At 37.5% G+C, this 12,946-nt stretch overlaps 1 protein-coding gene across 4 annotated transcripts in view; it reads right to left on the reverse strand.

Annotated features, from left to right (window-relative positions):
• KMT2E (lysine methyltransferase 2E (inactive)) overlaps positions 1-12,946 on the reverse strand; it is a 63,576-nt gene that overhangs the window by 35,161 nt on the left and 15,469 nt on the right. For 3 of the 4 annotated variants that reach the window (XM_065049072.1, XM_065049070.1, XM_065049071.1), the window contains 3 exons: positions 10,460-10,644; positions 1,921-2,032; positions 1,347-1,576 (listed from right to left, as the gene is read on the reverse strand). In XM_065049072.1, the coding sequence (XP_064905144.1) occupies positions 1,347-1,576; positions 1,921-2,032; positions 10,460-10,530 (413 nt within the window). In that variant the 5' untranslated portion in view covers positions 10,531-10,644. Of the gene's footprint in view, positions 1-1,346; positions 1,577-1,920; positions 2,033-10,459; positions 10,645-12,946 lie in introns of those variants that run through there. The other variant, XM_065049073.1, reaches the window with a different exon arrangement.

Here is a 12,946-nt window from a genome sequence, read left to right on the forward strand (position 1 = left end):
TGCCCAGGGAAGTTGTTGAGTCACCATCCCTGGAGGTGTTTAAGAGACATGTACCTGTGGTGTTTAGGGACATGGTTTGGAGGTGGGCTTGGCAGTGCCAGGCTAGCAGCTGGACTCAGTGATCTTAAGGGTCCTTTCCAACCAAAACAATTCTATGACTCTGACTGGTAGCACTGTTGTGCAACATAGAAAGAGCTTCAACTTCTCCCCGCAGTCAGGGCAGTGAGGCTGCTTGCTGGGCTGAAGGGTAACTCAGGACAGAAGTTCATGCTCATCCCCACAATGCTAGAAACTACTGGGACACAGAAATCATTATCTTCCCACTTGTGAATTTATCACAACTCTCTCCAGCTCCTCACAGAGAATCACATCTTCAAAAGAAGCAGGTGTTACCTAACTGGTGACTGCCTACAGCTCCACTGCTGAGAGAAGATCAAAATACATTTCAAAATAAGGGAAAGGGTTATCGGAATCAGGGATCATTGAAAATTAATAACAAGCTTGTTACATAAGCAGACAGAAGAATGGAGCTCAAATTCATCTTTGAATTAGCCAAAACAATTATTTTAGAACTACACGACACTCTTAATAAAATCAGCAGCATTCATTCGGTGTTACAAATGTGAAAATACAGGCTAATACTGAGCAAGTCCAGAAACCTGAGATTTGTGTCCTCCTGTTAAGTAAAAATTTTTTAAGGTTGTTATTCCAACCATTTAATAGCACCTGCTTATTTCACCATGATCAAGTAGGTCCTTATGCGTGAACATTGAACACTGAACTTCAGCTTCTCCCCTAAGAATCTAGGTTAGTCTTTCCATAGTTATAAAAATTCTTAAAACTATGTCCTCTGAAAATCAGAAACATCATGCCCACCGAAATCAATACTTGAGAATTTTCTTGTAGATTGTTTTGCATCCTTCAAGTTACTCAATTTACATATGCATAATTTACCAAAATGCAAATTACCAGTACATGCAGGTTAAGAATCAGCCCGTAGGTCTTTATTTCACCACACTAACAAATAACTTGGACAAAATACCAAAGAGATATCCTTTTTATGGGGGGAAAAATATATACCCTTATTAAGCAACAAGGCACAAGTAAATGCATTAACAAATTAACATGACAAGTTGAGACAGAATGGAATCAAGTACAAAATTCTCACTGCCCTTAACCAACTACCTTGCCTATTAAAAAGCCATACAACCTTTAAACACTGTTTTGATGGAGGGAAATTTCCTATGACTCAACATAATTAAAACACCATTTAGTTACACTTACTATCAGTGCAGCTTGAAGTTTTAAGTAATGTTTACATTTTTAATTACTTTAATATTAATTACCTGCATTTGTCACAACAGATCATATATCCATCATCATGTGTAAAGCCACAAATGCATCTGGTAATATCGGTTCCATAGCTTCCATCCTCTGATGTACTGATGGTGGTAGCACTGGAGGTTTCATCAAAGTTGGGAGTGGTAAATATGCCTACTTCATTCTTGCTTATAAGCACTGATGGAGGAGGAGAAGCCGGAGGCGTTGGAGGAGGCCGAGCACCATAGTTATGGTCCTACATATTTGTTGAAAGAGAAGTTATAGCTCTTAGATATCCATTCACTGATGGTTATTTAAGCCAAAGTATAAGAATTCACTTTGTAAAGAACTTCAGAGACTTATTTGTTAGTAATAGTTTAAATGTTGTTTCTGTCATAGTTCATTCTTGTTTATTTACCTTCCCAACTATGTTTTATGTGTAAGTGCACTATGTTCTGTATTCTGCTTGTAACCAATCATCTTTAATCAACTTACCCCAACTCCCAGTAAAATATAAAAACCTAAGCATGAATCAGAGTTTTCCAGTTAAGAGCAGCATATTTTACATCTTTTGTGCAGAATACTTAGAAAGAAACTTACCGCATAGGGCAAACCAATGTAACTGTGTGAATGTGAGCTGCTGGTATACAACTGGTGTGGATAACTGTTCGATTTTTCAACTACCACGGGGCTAGCTTCTACAGATTCTGGTCTGCAAGGTAAAAAACAGAAGAATAAATACAATTAATGTCTAATTTATATTAAGAAATTACAGGTACTCACTGCACAGCTTCTAATTAACTGCCTGCTGTTCCTCTTTAAAGGAACAAGCTAAAGTGGGACATGGGGGTAAAAAAAACTCGCAACAACCCCCTCACCGCCCGCCCATGGGGGGGACCCCAACTTTCCTCTTTCATTTAAAATGAAGCTTCCAAAGTGGCAGAGAAGTTATGCCTCTACAGAGTTACAAAATTTTTCTCAAAAAAAAAAGCGCATGCTGAATCACATGATATAACCTGGAAATCTGTGACAGAAAAGCGTGTTACGCACTTTGTCAGGGATTCATCAGCCTGTACACTCAAGTCTAGATAGCTGTACCAAAGCTGCAGAAAGGACTTGAGCTTAATTATGACGAAAGATAACAGCAGTAATTGTAATTCGGAGTACTGCAACCCGTCCGTGCCCCCCACAGCAGCTGTCTTGTCCCATCCACAGACACGTCCCAGCAGCATCGTGCACCACCTGCAACCACCCACACCAGCCAGCACATGAGGCAACAGAGCACAGCTTCTACGAACAGAAGTTGTAAAGTAGGACAAATCTACCTAAAAAGGCAGTTTACTGATTTACCTTTAAAGAAAATGATAAAAATTTGCAAGAGAAGGTTTGTGCAGTGAAAGGCAGTGCCTTCTTTACTATACAAATGATGGTTTATAGGCACTAAACCACAACATGAAAGAAGATAAAGGAATACTGAAATAGAAAGATCTTTGAGCATAAGAAATTGTACCAATTACACCTTCATTACCTCTTCTCAGCAGTGACATTCAGGTGTACATGCAAACACATATATACACTCATGACTTCAACACTCTTAGTCAGTAACTTGTATTTTTTTCATTGCACCATATGATTCAATCACACTTTTAACAGACTTCACAAGAACCCAGAGTTAAAGATGTATTTTTTTTAACATTGAAAGGCAGGGCAAAATATCAGCATCTAAAACTGAAGTAGCTTTTGACTTGCATCACAAAGCCTGGTTCACTTTTCTCATTTTATTATGCTTGAAGTCTATTTTCCATCACAAATATCTCAATAATTCCTTCATTTTTTTCATACAGTTGGTATTTCTTCAGTTAAAATATATATCGGGGTTTTTTTTTTTCCTTAGACATTAACACAGCAGAGGCTTTTTTGTTATACCATCAAGTGATATTACTTGGATTTAAAATGACAGCAGCAACTAACATTTGTTCATAAAAGTTTTTGTAAGAATATAAATAATCATTAGCTTTCAGAAAACAACATACAATATTTTCACGTGTACTTGAAAGTGTCCTATTGATGGTTTTGGTGGTCCATTTTTTCCCCATGTGAAGTTACTACATGATAAAACTGTTTAAAAAGAAACACTAGTTAAAAACACTACTGGGTGAAGACTTTTGTTTCTAAAGTCCAAAGAAAAAGCACCTTTTTTAAAAACATCAATGTCTCTAATAGTCAACAGCTGCATTTTTTTAGAGAGTGAACACCTGAGTGCACAAATCAAGTGATGTACTAACATCAGAAACACAACTTCTGACTAGCATGGGACAAAAACCAACTCTGACAAACATTTGCACTTCATTACCCCCATAAACCCCAAAAGAATCCTTGTTTACTTTCTTACACGGCTTCTCAACTTGAAAATAGTTTTATCGGAGTCTGTTGGAATTATCTTCTAGAAGCAGCTCAGAATATACCAGGTTCAAAGCCATTATTAAAAACAAGCAAACAAACAAATCAACTAACAACAACAACAAATAACCCAGACAAAGGCTGGAAAAGCTGTGCCTTTCCAAACGATTTGCCTTCACCCATTTACTGACATAATGCATTTGTACAGTAATCATACACCATTAATGTCATGCAGTCAGTCCTTCCGACAATCTCGCCAACCAAAATGCCAATGAAGGAAGCAGTGATTAGCCATTCATTGTGACTAGGCCAGAAATTAATTGATCTTTCTCCAGTTCAAGAGCATCTCAACAGGGGAGATTCAGGTACCATCCATCCTTGAGGAATGCCACAGTTAATTTGGGAGAGTTTCCTTCATTAAAAAAAAAAAAAATTAAAAAAATTACCGTGACCTAAATACCAGCCACTTCAACATGGGAGCATTCAACAAAAGATATGAGAATGGAACTGTCCTAAAAAGACAGGTAACGTCTATTTCATCAACTGCCTACAAAAATTAAAAAGGCATTCTAAATCTCTTGCAAAATATGAGGCAGGACAACACACCTTACTCCCTAAATCTATTTCTACCTACTCTAGCAATTTAGAAACCACTTAACAGAACCAAGTTTAAAATTTAGAGGCATAACAGTTGTGGGAAGCAGAAGCATTTAGCTTCCAAAACAAAATACAGCAAACAAATGCATTTATCCCCAACTATTTTAATACTCATAAACCAGATTCAGAGTACAGGGTTAAAAGGGAAAATGTACACTTTCACTTGAACAAAGAAAGCAAAAAAAAGGGTGGGAGAAAAATCAGGTGAGACACAAAGGCAATTAAAAGTTTTAACATAAACACAAAATTAGAGCAGAATCAGCTTTCAGCAAAGCTTTTTTCAAATGCTTGTCCAGCAGTGCCACAGGTATTTCTTTACATTATAAAATATGCTCACCAGAGCTCTGAACCTAACTGCTACTGTTTCATTTATCCATTAAATGCTATACTGGGGTGGGGAACAGTGTGGAAAAGACACAAATATGGGAAGGAAGTGGTGGAGCATTCACTGAAGCCAGAAGTTAATCGCTGTAGGTTTCTCTTTACAGTCAATAGAAAAGGGATATTCAACCCATAAGCAGCACAGAATAAGCATCATTTCTCCACAGAGCTACAGACAACCTCTAACTCTGGCAAACAGGTCTGCCAACACTTTAACACACCCTTCACCAAATTCACTATTACCCCTCTTCTGCCCACCATGTGCATTACCCTGACCTTAAACAGAAAACACAACCACTATAATATCATTTGTCCAAAGGTCAAGATCTTCTTCTCAAACAGGCATCTCAGAATCTGAGAGTTTTGTGAAGGAATACCTCTCAGTAAAATATATAATTATACAGCTCAAAGCATGAATACCACTTCATTTAAAAATCAATTAAAAAAATTGTTTACTCAAGTAGCAGGGCTCAAAGTCACAAGGCACCCCCTCTCATCTCACCACTATCTCACATCCTCCTGGGCATCCCAAAAAGCAAGTTTCCAGTAAAAAAAAGTGTAAGCATTCAGATCTGAAAGAACACTATGAAGCTTTCCTTGGTTGTGTTTTTGAACATAAGAAAGTCCTGTAACAGACTGAGGCACTAAGCTTGTCAGTCTTCTATGCATACCACATTTTTCAGCTTCATGTGAAACGTCTTCAGCCTTAGTGTCTAAATTAGGGGGAATATTTATGGTATTTTTTTAGTTTTCATCAAAATTAAAATGTTGGTATTACAATGTGTATTTGATGTTACCACAATATGTATTTGAAATTACCATGATAAATATCAGTTACCCTGACACTTTGCTGAAACATCATACAGATTTGTTAAGTGTAGTTAGCAATTGAAAATGGTGCTACATATTCAAAAGGAATGAAATAAAAAGCACCACCCATAGAACTTCCCTCTTGCTCTTGGGCTGCAATGATTTAAGACATTCCTGTAACCTGGAAACAGGAAACAAACTATTTTTGCAAATAAATAAGAAAATCAAAGACATCTGTATTTTAAAAAAACCCTCAAATAATTTTCATTCTGCAAGTGAAACAACTGTCATATTCTGGGTCATCTCCTACCGTTCATGTTTAAAAGTACAATACTAACTGAAACTATTCTGCATGTTGCCACCAGATGGCATTAGTGAGAAATTAAATAAAACATGAGATTAGATACTTTACAGAAACTCAATCCCTGCAGGGTTATAGCTAACCTATATTAAGGGAATCAACTATCAACCATTCTAAAAAATAGTCAATTCTTCTTTGAAAAGACCTGTCTCCCCCACCCCATTCCTTTTAAATACTGTTTTGTTTCTGACCATGTAATAGTTAAATTTAAAAAGAGAGAGTTTTTGACTAACACCCAGAATACAATCAGTCCTTAGAATTTGCAGCCATCAACCACTTCTATAAAAATATAAGTATTCAGATGAAAAATAATATCTCACTAAAGCCAAAATTTTTCAAAGGCAGGTGGGTATCCAAGCTTCACGCTATGAAAGCTTAGCTAAATACTTTCTGAAAACATTGTTCAGAACTCCAAATGACATCTCCTGCTTCCAAGAACATTTCCACAGCATCAATCTGCCATAGTTTGACAGATCTAATTTTCAAGGAGGTCAGGTTTGTTTTCCCTTTGCACCAGCACACCTAAGCAGTATCTAGCTGAAGGTCAGCTCAGATAAGGAATGTATTTTGCATGAAAACCAGTATTAGAATTCTGTTTCAAGGCAATCTAATGGGCTTCACTACCTAAACAAAGAACTGAGTGCTAATTCTCTACCACAGAGTGGTTTCTGCTACCTGAGCATCTTGTAGCAGGCCCTACAAGCTGGCTTGACACCATCTGTAGAACTGGCAAGCTTCCCATTGTCCTAAAATACCTAAAAAAAATAAGCCCTGCTTCAACAGTAATGGGAGGGTAGGTTCTCATTTATTTAAGACTACAACAATGTTCATAATCTTTTCTCCTGGATATTGAACTCAATACAGTGATCCCTATGCTGTGGTTGTCAGACTCATTATACATGCCTTCTCCCTAAAGAACAGATAGATACATGAAAAACGGGAGAGCAGTGCCATGAACAGTATTTCCCAATGTGTAGTTTATACTCATACTCTAAGCAGGACTAGCACTCTCAAGTCTGGAATCACATTTTGAACCTTTCAAAATGGCTGGCTCCACTATTACAAGGTCTTCAACAGTAAGAAGTCACGCACATTCACTGTTGGTAAGCCTTTTAAAAAATAAAGGCAAAAGTATGTATGTGTTCTGTCTACTATGGCACTACAAAGATCAATCCACCACTGCTGAGCTCAAGTAACATAAGAAACAGGCTGTTTCACCCAATTTTTAAGGTGTTCAAATCTTTTAATAAGAGTTGTTCTCCATATGGCTATTTACTACAATTATTAAAATAATACGAGAAACTAGGTAATCACATAAACTATCCACCTTTTTAACAGGCTTAGCCACTAGTTTGAAACAGAAGGAAAAAAAAAATCTCTCAGTGCTAAGAGAGTGCACTAATCCAAGAGTTTTTCCAGGGCCCCTTCTCATACATAATCAGGTCTGTGATTCCCCCATTCTTGTGTTTGCTCATGCTTCGGCAACTGCTGAAGAAATATCAGACCTGTCAGTCACAGGGAAGAAATTCCAACTCCTCCTTCTTGGGAAAAATCCAGAACTTGCACAAAGACCATCTATGATTGCTATCATTACAATCTATGTCCAACATGTTACTCTCTGGAAGAAAATGTACAAAACCCATGGAAATAACACATATGGTGACAGAACAGGTTTACAACTGTACAATCTGGTAGGTTACAGACACACCTTTGTGTCACACTTTAGAGTGTGACATGGCTTTTAAATCAGCTTATCATGCAACTACACATTTTTCAGCAGAAGTATGGCAGAGGTGACATGAATTAATCTAGCTGGTAAGTCATTTAACATCTGAAAAAAGCAGTTCCTAACTGGGTTGCCATGCCACAGTATCAAGCAAATAACACAATGTGAACTCTATCTTGTTTATACTGACAACTATATTTATTTATTTTAATTTCAGTATGGCATGCTGTATCTGAAAGGAATGTCAGCAACCTCAGGAATAATGACCTTCTCTAAACATAAAAGAAAACCACAGGAAAAGATAATGAAAAGAGCTGTGAACGGGGTCATTCAAGTTAAAAAAATTTCTGCACTAAGGAAACTAGTCTTCGTCATAATTTAAAAAATTTGATGTGACCAAAATGTGCAAATTCTTAGTTTTTTTCTGGCACAAAATTGTAACGGCCTCATATACCACTGAAAGCACAGAAGAGATACATTCCTTTAAAAAGCTGTTCAACAGTTCTGCTCACAGTACATAACATTTCTTTCAAAACTGGAAGTCATTTGCTTCTTAAATAGTGTAATATCACTGAGCACACACTCCCAAGACTGTGTGTAAGCTATTTAAATTGACAGAATCACAGAATAGTTTGGGTTTGAAGGTCTTCTAGTCCAACACCCCTGCAATAAGCAGGGACATCTTCAACCAGATCATGTTGCTCAGAGCCCTGTGTCCAGCCTGGCCTTGAACATCCCCAGGAATGGGGCATCTACCACCTCTCTGGGGAACCTGGGCCAGTGTTTCAGCACCCTCATCATAACAAATGTCTTCCTTATATCTAATCTGAATCTCCCCTCTTCCAGTTTAAAACCATTACCCCTTGTCCTATCACAACAAGCCCCACTAAAAAGTCCATCCCCATCCTCCCTAAAAGCCTCTTGTAAGTACTGAAAGGCTGTGATAAGGTCTCCCTGGAACCTCCTATTCTCCAGGCTGAACAATCCCAACTCTCTCAGCCTGTCCTCAGAGGAGCGGTGTTCCAGTGCTCTGATCATTTTTGTGGCCTCCTCTGGACCTTCTCCAAGAGGTCCATGTCTGTCCTGTGTTGAGGGCTTCAGAGCTCAACACAGTACTCCAGATGGGGCCTCAGGAGAGCAGAGGGGGAGAATCACCTCCCTTGACCTGCTGGCCAGGCTTCTTTTGATGCAGCCCAGGATACAATTGGCCTTCTGGGTTGTGAGTGCAACCGTGTGCAACTCACATCCAGCTTTTCATCCACCAGTACCTCCAAGTCCTTCTCCACAGGGCTGCTCTCAATTCCTTCATCCCCCAGCCTGTTCTGATACTGGGAGTTGCCCCAACCCAGGTGCACAACCTTGCATTTGGCCTTACTGAACCTCATGAGGTTCACACAGGCCCCAGGACTACATGAAGTTTATTTTCAATTTATGAAAGATTTCAAGCGTGTATGCAAAGTCAGTCTAATCCATTGTTTCAACAACTAACAAGCAAATGTATTTTTGTGGTAACCAAAGATAATGAAAGTCTTTAATACTACTACAGAAAGGCACAGAGGAAGGCAAAGAGTAACAGCATGTGAAATGGTAAAAAGCCCCACCATAAACAAAAAACCAAACAAACCCCCAAATAAAGAAATAAAGACCAAAACCAACTGAATTTAACATAAATGATTAATTCAAAATTTTTTATTAGATCTAAGAAAGAAACTGGGTTTTTTTGCCGTATGTATACGCAAAGAAGTATACAAGATTCACTGTAACTTACACAAACTCTCTTGATCCTTAACGCCATGGTTTGATGCCCAACTCTTTCCAAAAACCTCACCTATTATATACTCTGCTACTGTAAAAGCAACAGAGGAAAAAATTCCAGATACTATTCTGAAATATACAGAGTGCAACAGCTTGATGTACCTTCGTATACTGGTACAAGTTCTAGCATCACTTGGTCTTTTACCTCTCAAAAGGAACAAGGTGTCCAAAATGCTATTTCTCCTCTTATAACATCCGACAGCCAGGTCGATACCACACATGGAAAGATGTTTGACGGGAAAAATCTCTAAACTCTTGCCTATCGATATTCTACCACAAACTCAAAAAAAACCAACCCCCAAACAACCCCTCTCCACAAAACAAACAACCCTCCCCAAACAACAAACAAAAGAAACTCCACAAACCCTAGAAATTCACTTTGCTTATTTCATGCAAAGGAAGTTTCCTAAATTCAGGATTTTGACGACACTTTGTAACCCTTTATACACAGTTATCCACAGTTACTAACTGAAATGAATGATTAACAAGTAAATTTCTACTATCTTTTCAATACCTAAAGACTTTGTGAAGACATGGTATTAGACAGTTACAGCAGGTCTTCAACCTTCAAAAATAAAGGCACCCTTTTCTAATTACTATCACTTTCTTGCAATTTACCACATCAAATGAATTTGCCTTTCCAACATGCAAAATTAAAATTTTTTTTACATATAGTTAGAAGGACATCGAAATGGGAAAATATTTTAAGTATGAAAAGCAAACCAGGCATCATCTGTATTTCTCAGTCTGACAAACAAGAAAAATATGCATCCATAGAACAGTTTAGCTTCTCTCCTTTGGTCTCCCTGAAGATGAAGAAACTGACTTAACAATAAAGTGACAGTTATTAATTTAAGCAATTAAAGATACAATAGAACTAAGGAGAGTCCCAAGTCTTCTCCAACTGTATTCAAAAAACTCACTAGAGAAGAAATAAATATAATAAAAAAAAAAAATCTAAAACTTACAAATCATGTTCACATACTTACTCTGAGCCTGCAGCCATTTCCAAATAAGTAGTATCTGCTGTGTCAACCCCCAATGGGATCACTATGCTCATGACGTTCGTTTCTGATAAATTCGATTACTACGGAGTCCTATGCATTGGTATCCAAAACACTGGGGCATGCCAGCCACAGTGCTCATTGCAAACATCTAAGTGCATCCACAAACCCTGTTAAAAAAAAATAAAAGCAGAAGACTGACTCAGTTAAATTTAAAACCACACAGTTTAACATCACATACTTAAACAACAACAACAAAAAAACACTTTTATCTGTCACAATGCATCTCACATTAGTTTAATTTTACACAAGCAAAAGGAAAACAATCTTCTTTAAAAGCTGTAAACTTCAAATACACTTAAGAGTGTGATGATCTTCAGGCTTGAACTTAAAAATATTACGAACTGACAAAAATATTATCACTTAAACTGGTGATTAAAAAAACAACAAAACACAATAACAAACCATTCAGCAAGGTGATAAAGGACTCACTTTATGGCAGACTTACTGAATATAATGTACATTTGCTCAGTGCTCTATATTGTCAAAGCCCAGTTGCTGTAACTTCCAACAGAAACCTGGTTACAGAATTTTTCACGTATTTCTTATAAAGCATTCTTCAGTTTGGGTTTGCACTTAAAATCTTTCAGTGTCCACCATACAAACTAATGATGTCAAAAGAAACAATGTTGTAACTTCCATTATGTATTTTTTAAACTAAAATCATACTAATGAGTCACAATAATTACATGAAACAATTTCCATTCATTTTAATAGATCACCATCAGAAGATACTGTAACCATTTAGGGGCACTTTTAGAAGTGTGGGGTTGGTTTGTTGGTGGTTGTGTGTGTGTGTGTGTGTGTGAGTGTGTTTTTGTTGTTTGTTTGGGCTTTAAGTAGCAAAAAACCATCATTAGTAGTTTTCAACTGCAGAGCAAAGCTACAATTTGCTTGACTTGCACAAGTCAATACAATGGATGCCACCTGTACACCAGTTACTACCAGTCTCCCACTCCTCTTAGTAGTGCAGAACACCTAACTACAGGAGAGATGTCCACAGCACCTCAGCTGTCTCCACTCACAGATAAGTAAACTAATGCATTTTTATAGCTTAATACAGTCAAGGTTTTCCACAAGCGACTACGTAATCGAAGCAAAATACCCCCATCTTCAACACCATAATGAATAATTGCAAACACCTTACAAAATGTCAAAATAGTAAGAACGAAGACCGCTTTGCAATGAAGCATACAGAGTGCCTTAATACTACACTTCGTCAGATGAGAGGAGTGTATCTTAACTGAAGTCTAGAAAAGCCCAACAGTTTTGAGATCAACATATTTTAACACATTCATCCTTGCCAAACACCACCAGATTGCCATGAAAAAACTAACAAGCCTCCAGTGAAAAATGGTGTACTAATAAAAAGGACTTCTGAAAAGCACTGCGGACTTAAATCTGAATTTGCTCCTTTTACTGATAAAGTCGGTAGCCTTGGGATGATGGAAGCGGGGAAGTGGCATCTACAAGGCACCTCTAAGGTAGGAAATGGCACCAAGTCTTCACCTAACTTCTTAAATTTTATCTCACTACTGAAGTCTGGCAAATACCATCAAACATCTTGTCACGCTCTTAAGTGCCTAAACCACCTCTCCCTCTAGACAGCAGAAGTTGTGTTTTGGTCCCATTGCATGAGCCACCAAATACAATGAACTGGAAACCAATCAGGCCAACTAGTCACTGGGGTATCTTGCTTTCCTTGTGTAAACGCTCAGTATTTTCTTATCAAATATTACAATTGTCAAACTACATCACTAGCTATGCACAAAAATAAAGAAAAACACACTAGTTTCAAGAAGAAGCACCACGGAAAACCTCTTAAACCAAAAGCAGGAATAGAATATTTTAATAGCAGATATAAAAGAAACCCCAAGCCCTTCTCACAGTTAAGGTAAGCACTCATTCTGCCAAAATATAGTTTAACCATAGGGTAGAACCTTGAATGACCTCATCTACAACTATAGGAAAATTCAGCTTACCATTTAGTACTCTTCTGAAAAAGAAACAAAAAAAATATTAATTCCTACTCAATATTTGAAAGGAAACAATCAACTTTTTTAGTCCAGGTAAATCAGCTATCATAGGTTAAGCATTATTCCATTATACCAACTGCAGCTTCACCTATGATAACAAATCATTACCATAATAGGGATTTTATCATATGCTTGTTATTAGATAGCTCTAAAAAACAGTTTTAGCGTGTTTCAAACAAAGAACAAAAGATGTACTGGAGACTGCTGCGTGGGATCAAGAACTTCACTTAGATAGATATTTCTCACACTTAAAATTGCTTTTGGTAGTAGTGTGGTTTTGCCCAATCTTCTTTAAATACTTCTGACCAGGTAGAGTAACAAATGGAAATCAATACAGACAAAAATGCCTGGGAGACTGATGGAAGTGAAAAACCTG

The sequence above is a fragment of the Columba livia genome, chromosome 1, assembly GCF_036013475.1.
Source record: "Columba livia isolate bColLiv1 breed racing homer chromosome 1, bColLiv1.pat.W.v2, whole genome shotgun sequence".
In the NCBI taxonomy this organism is placed as follows: Eukaryota; Metazoa; Chordata; class Aves; order Columbiformes; family Columbidae; genus Columba; species Columba livia.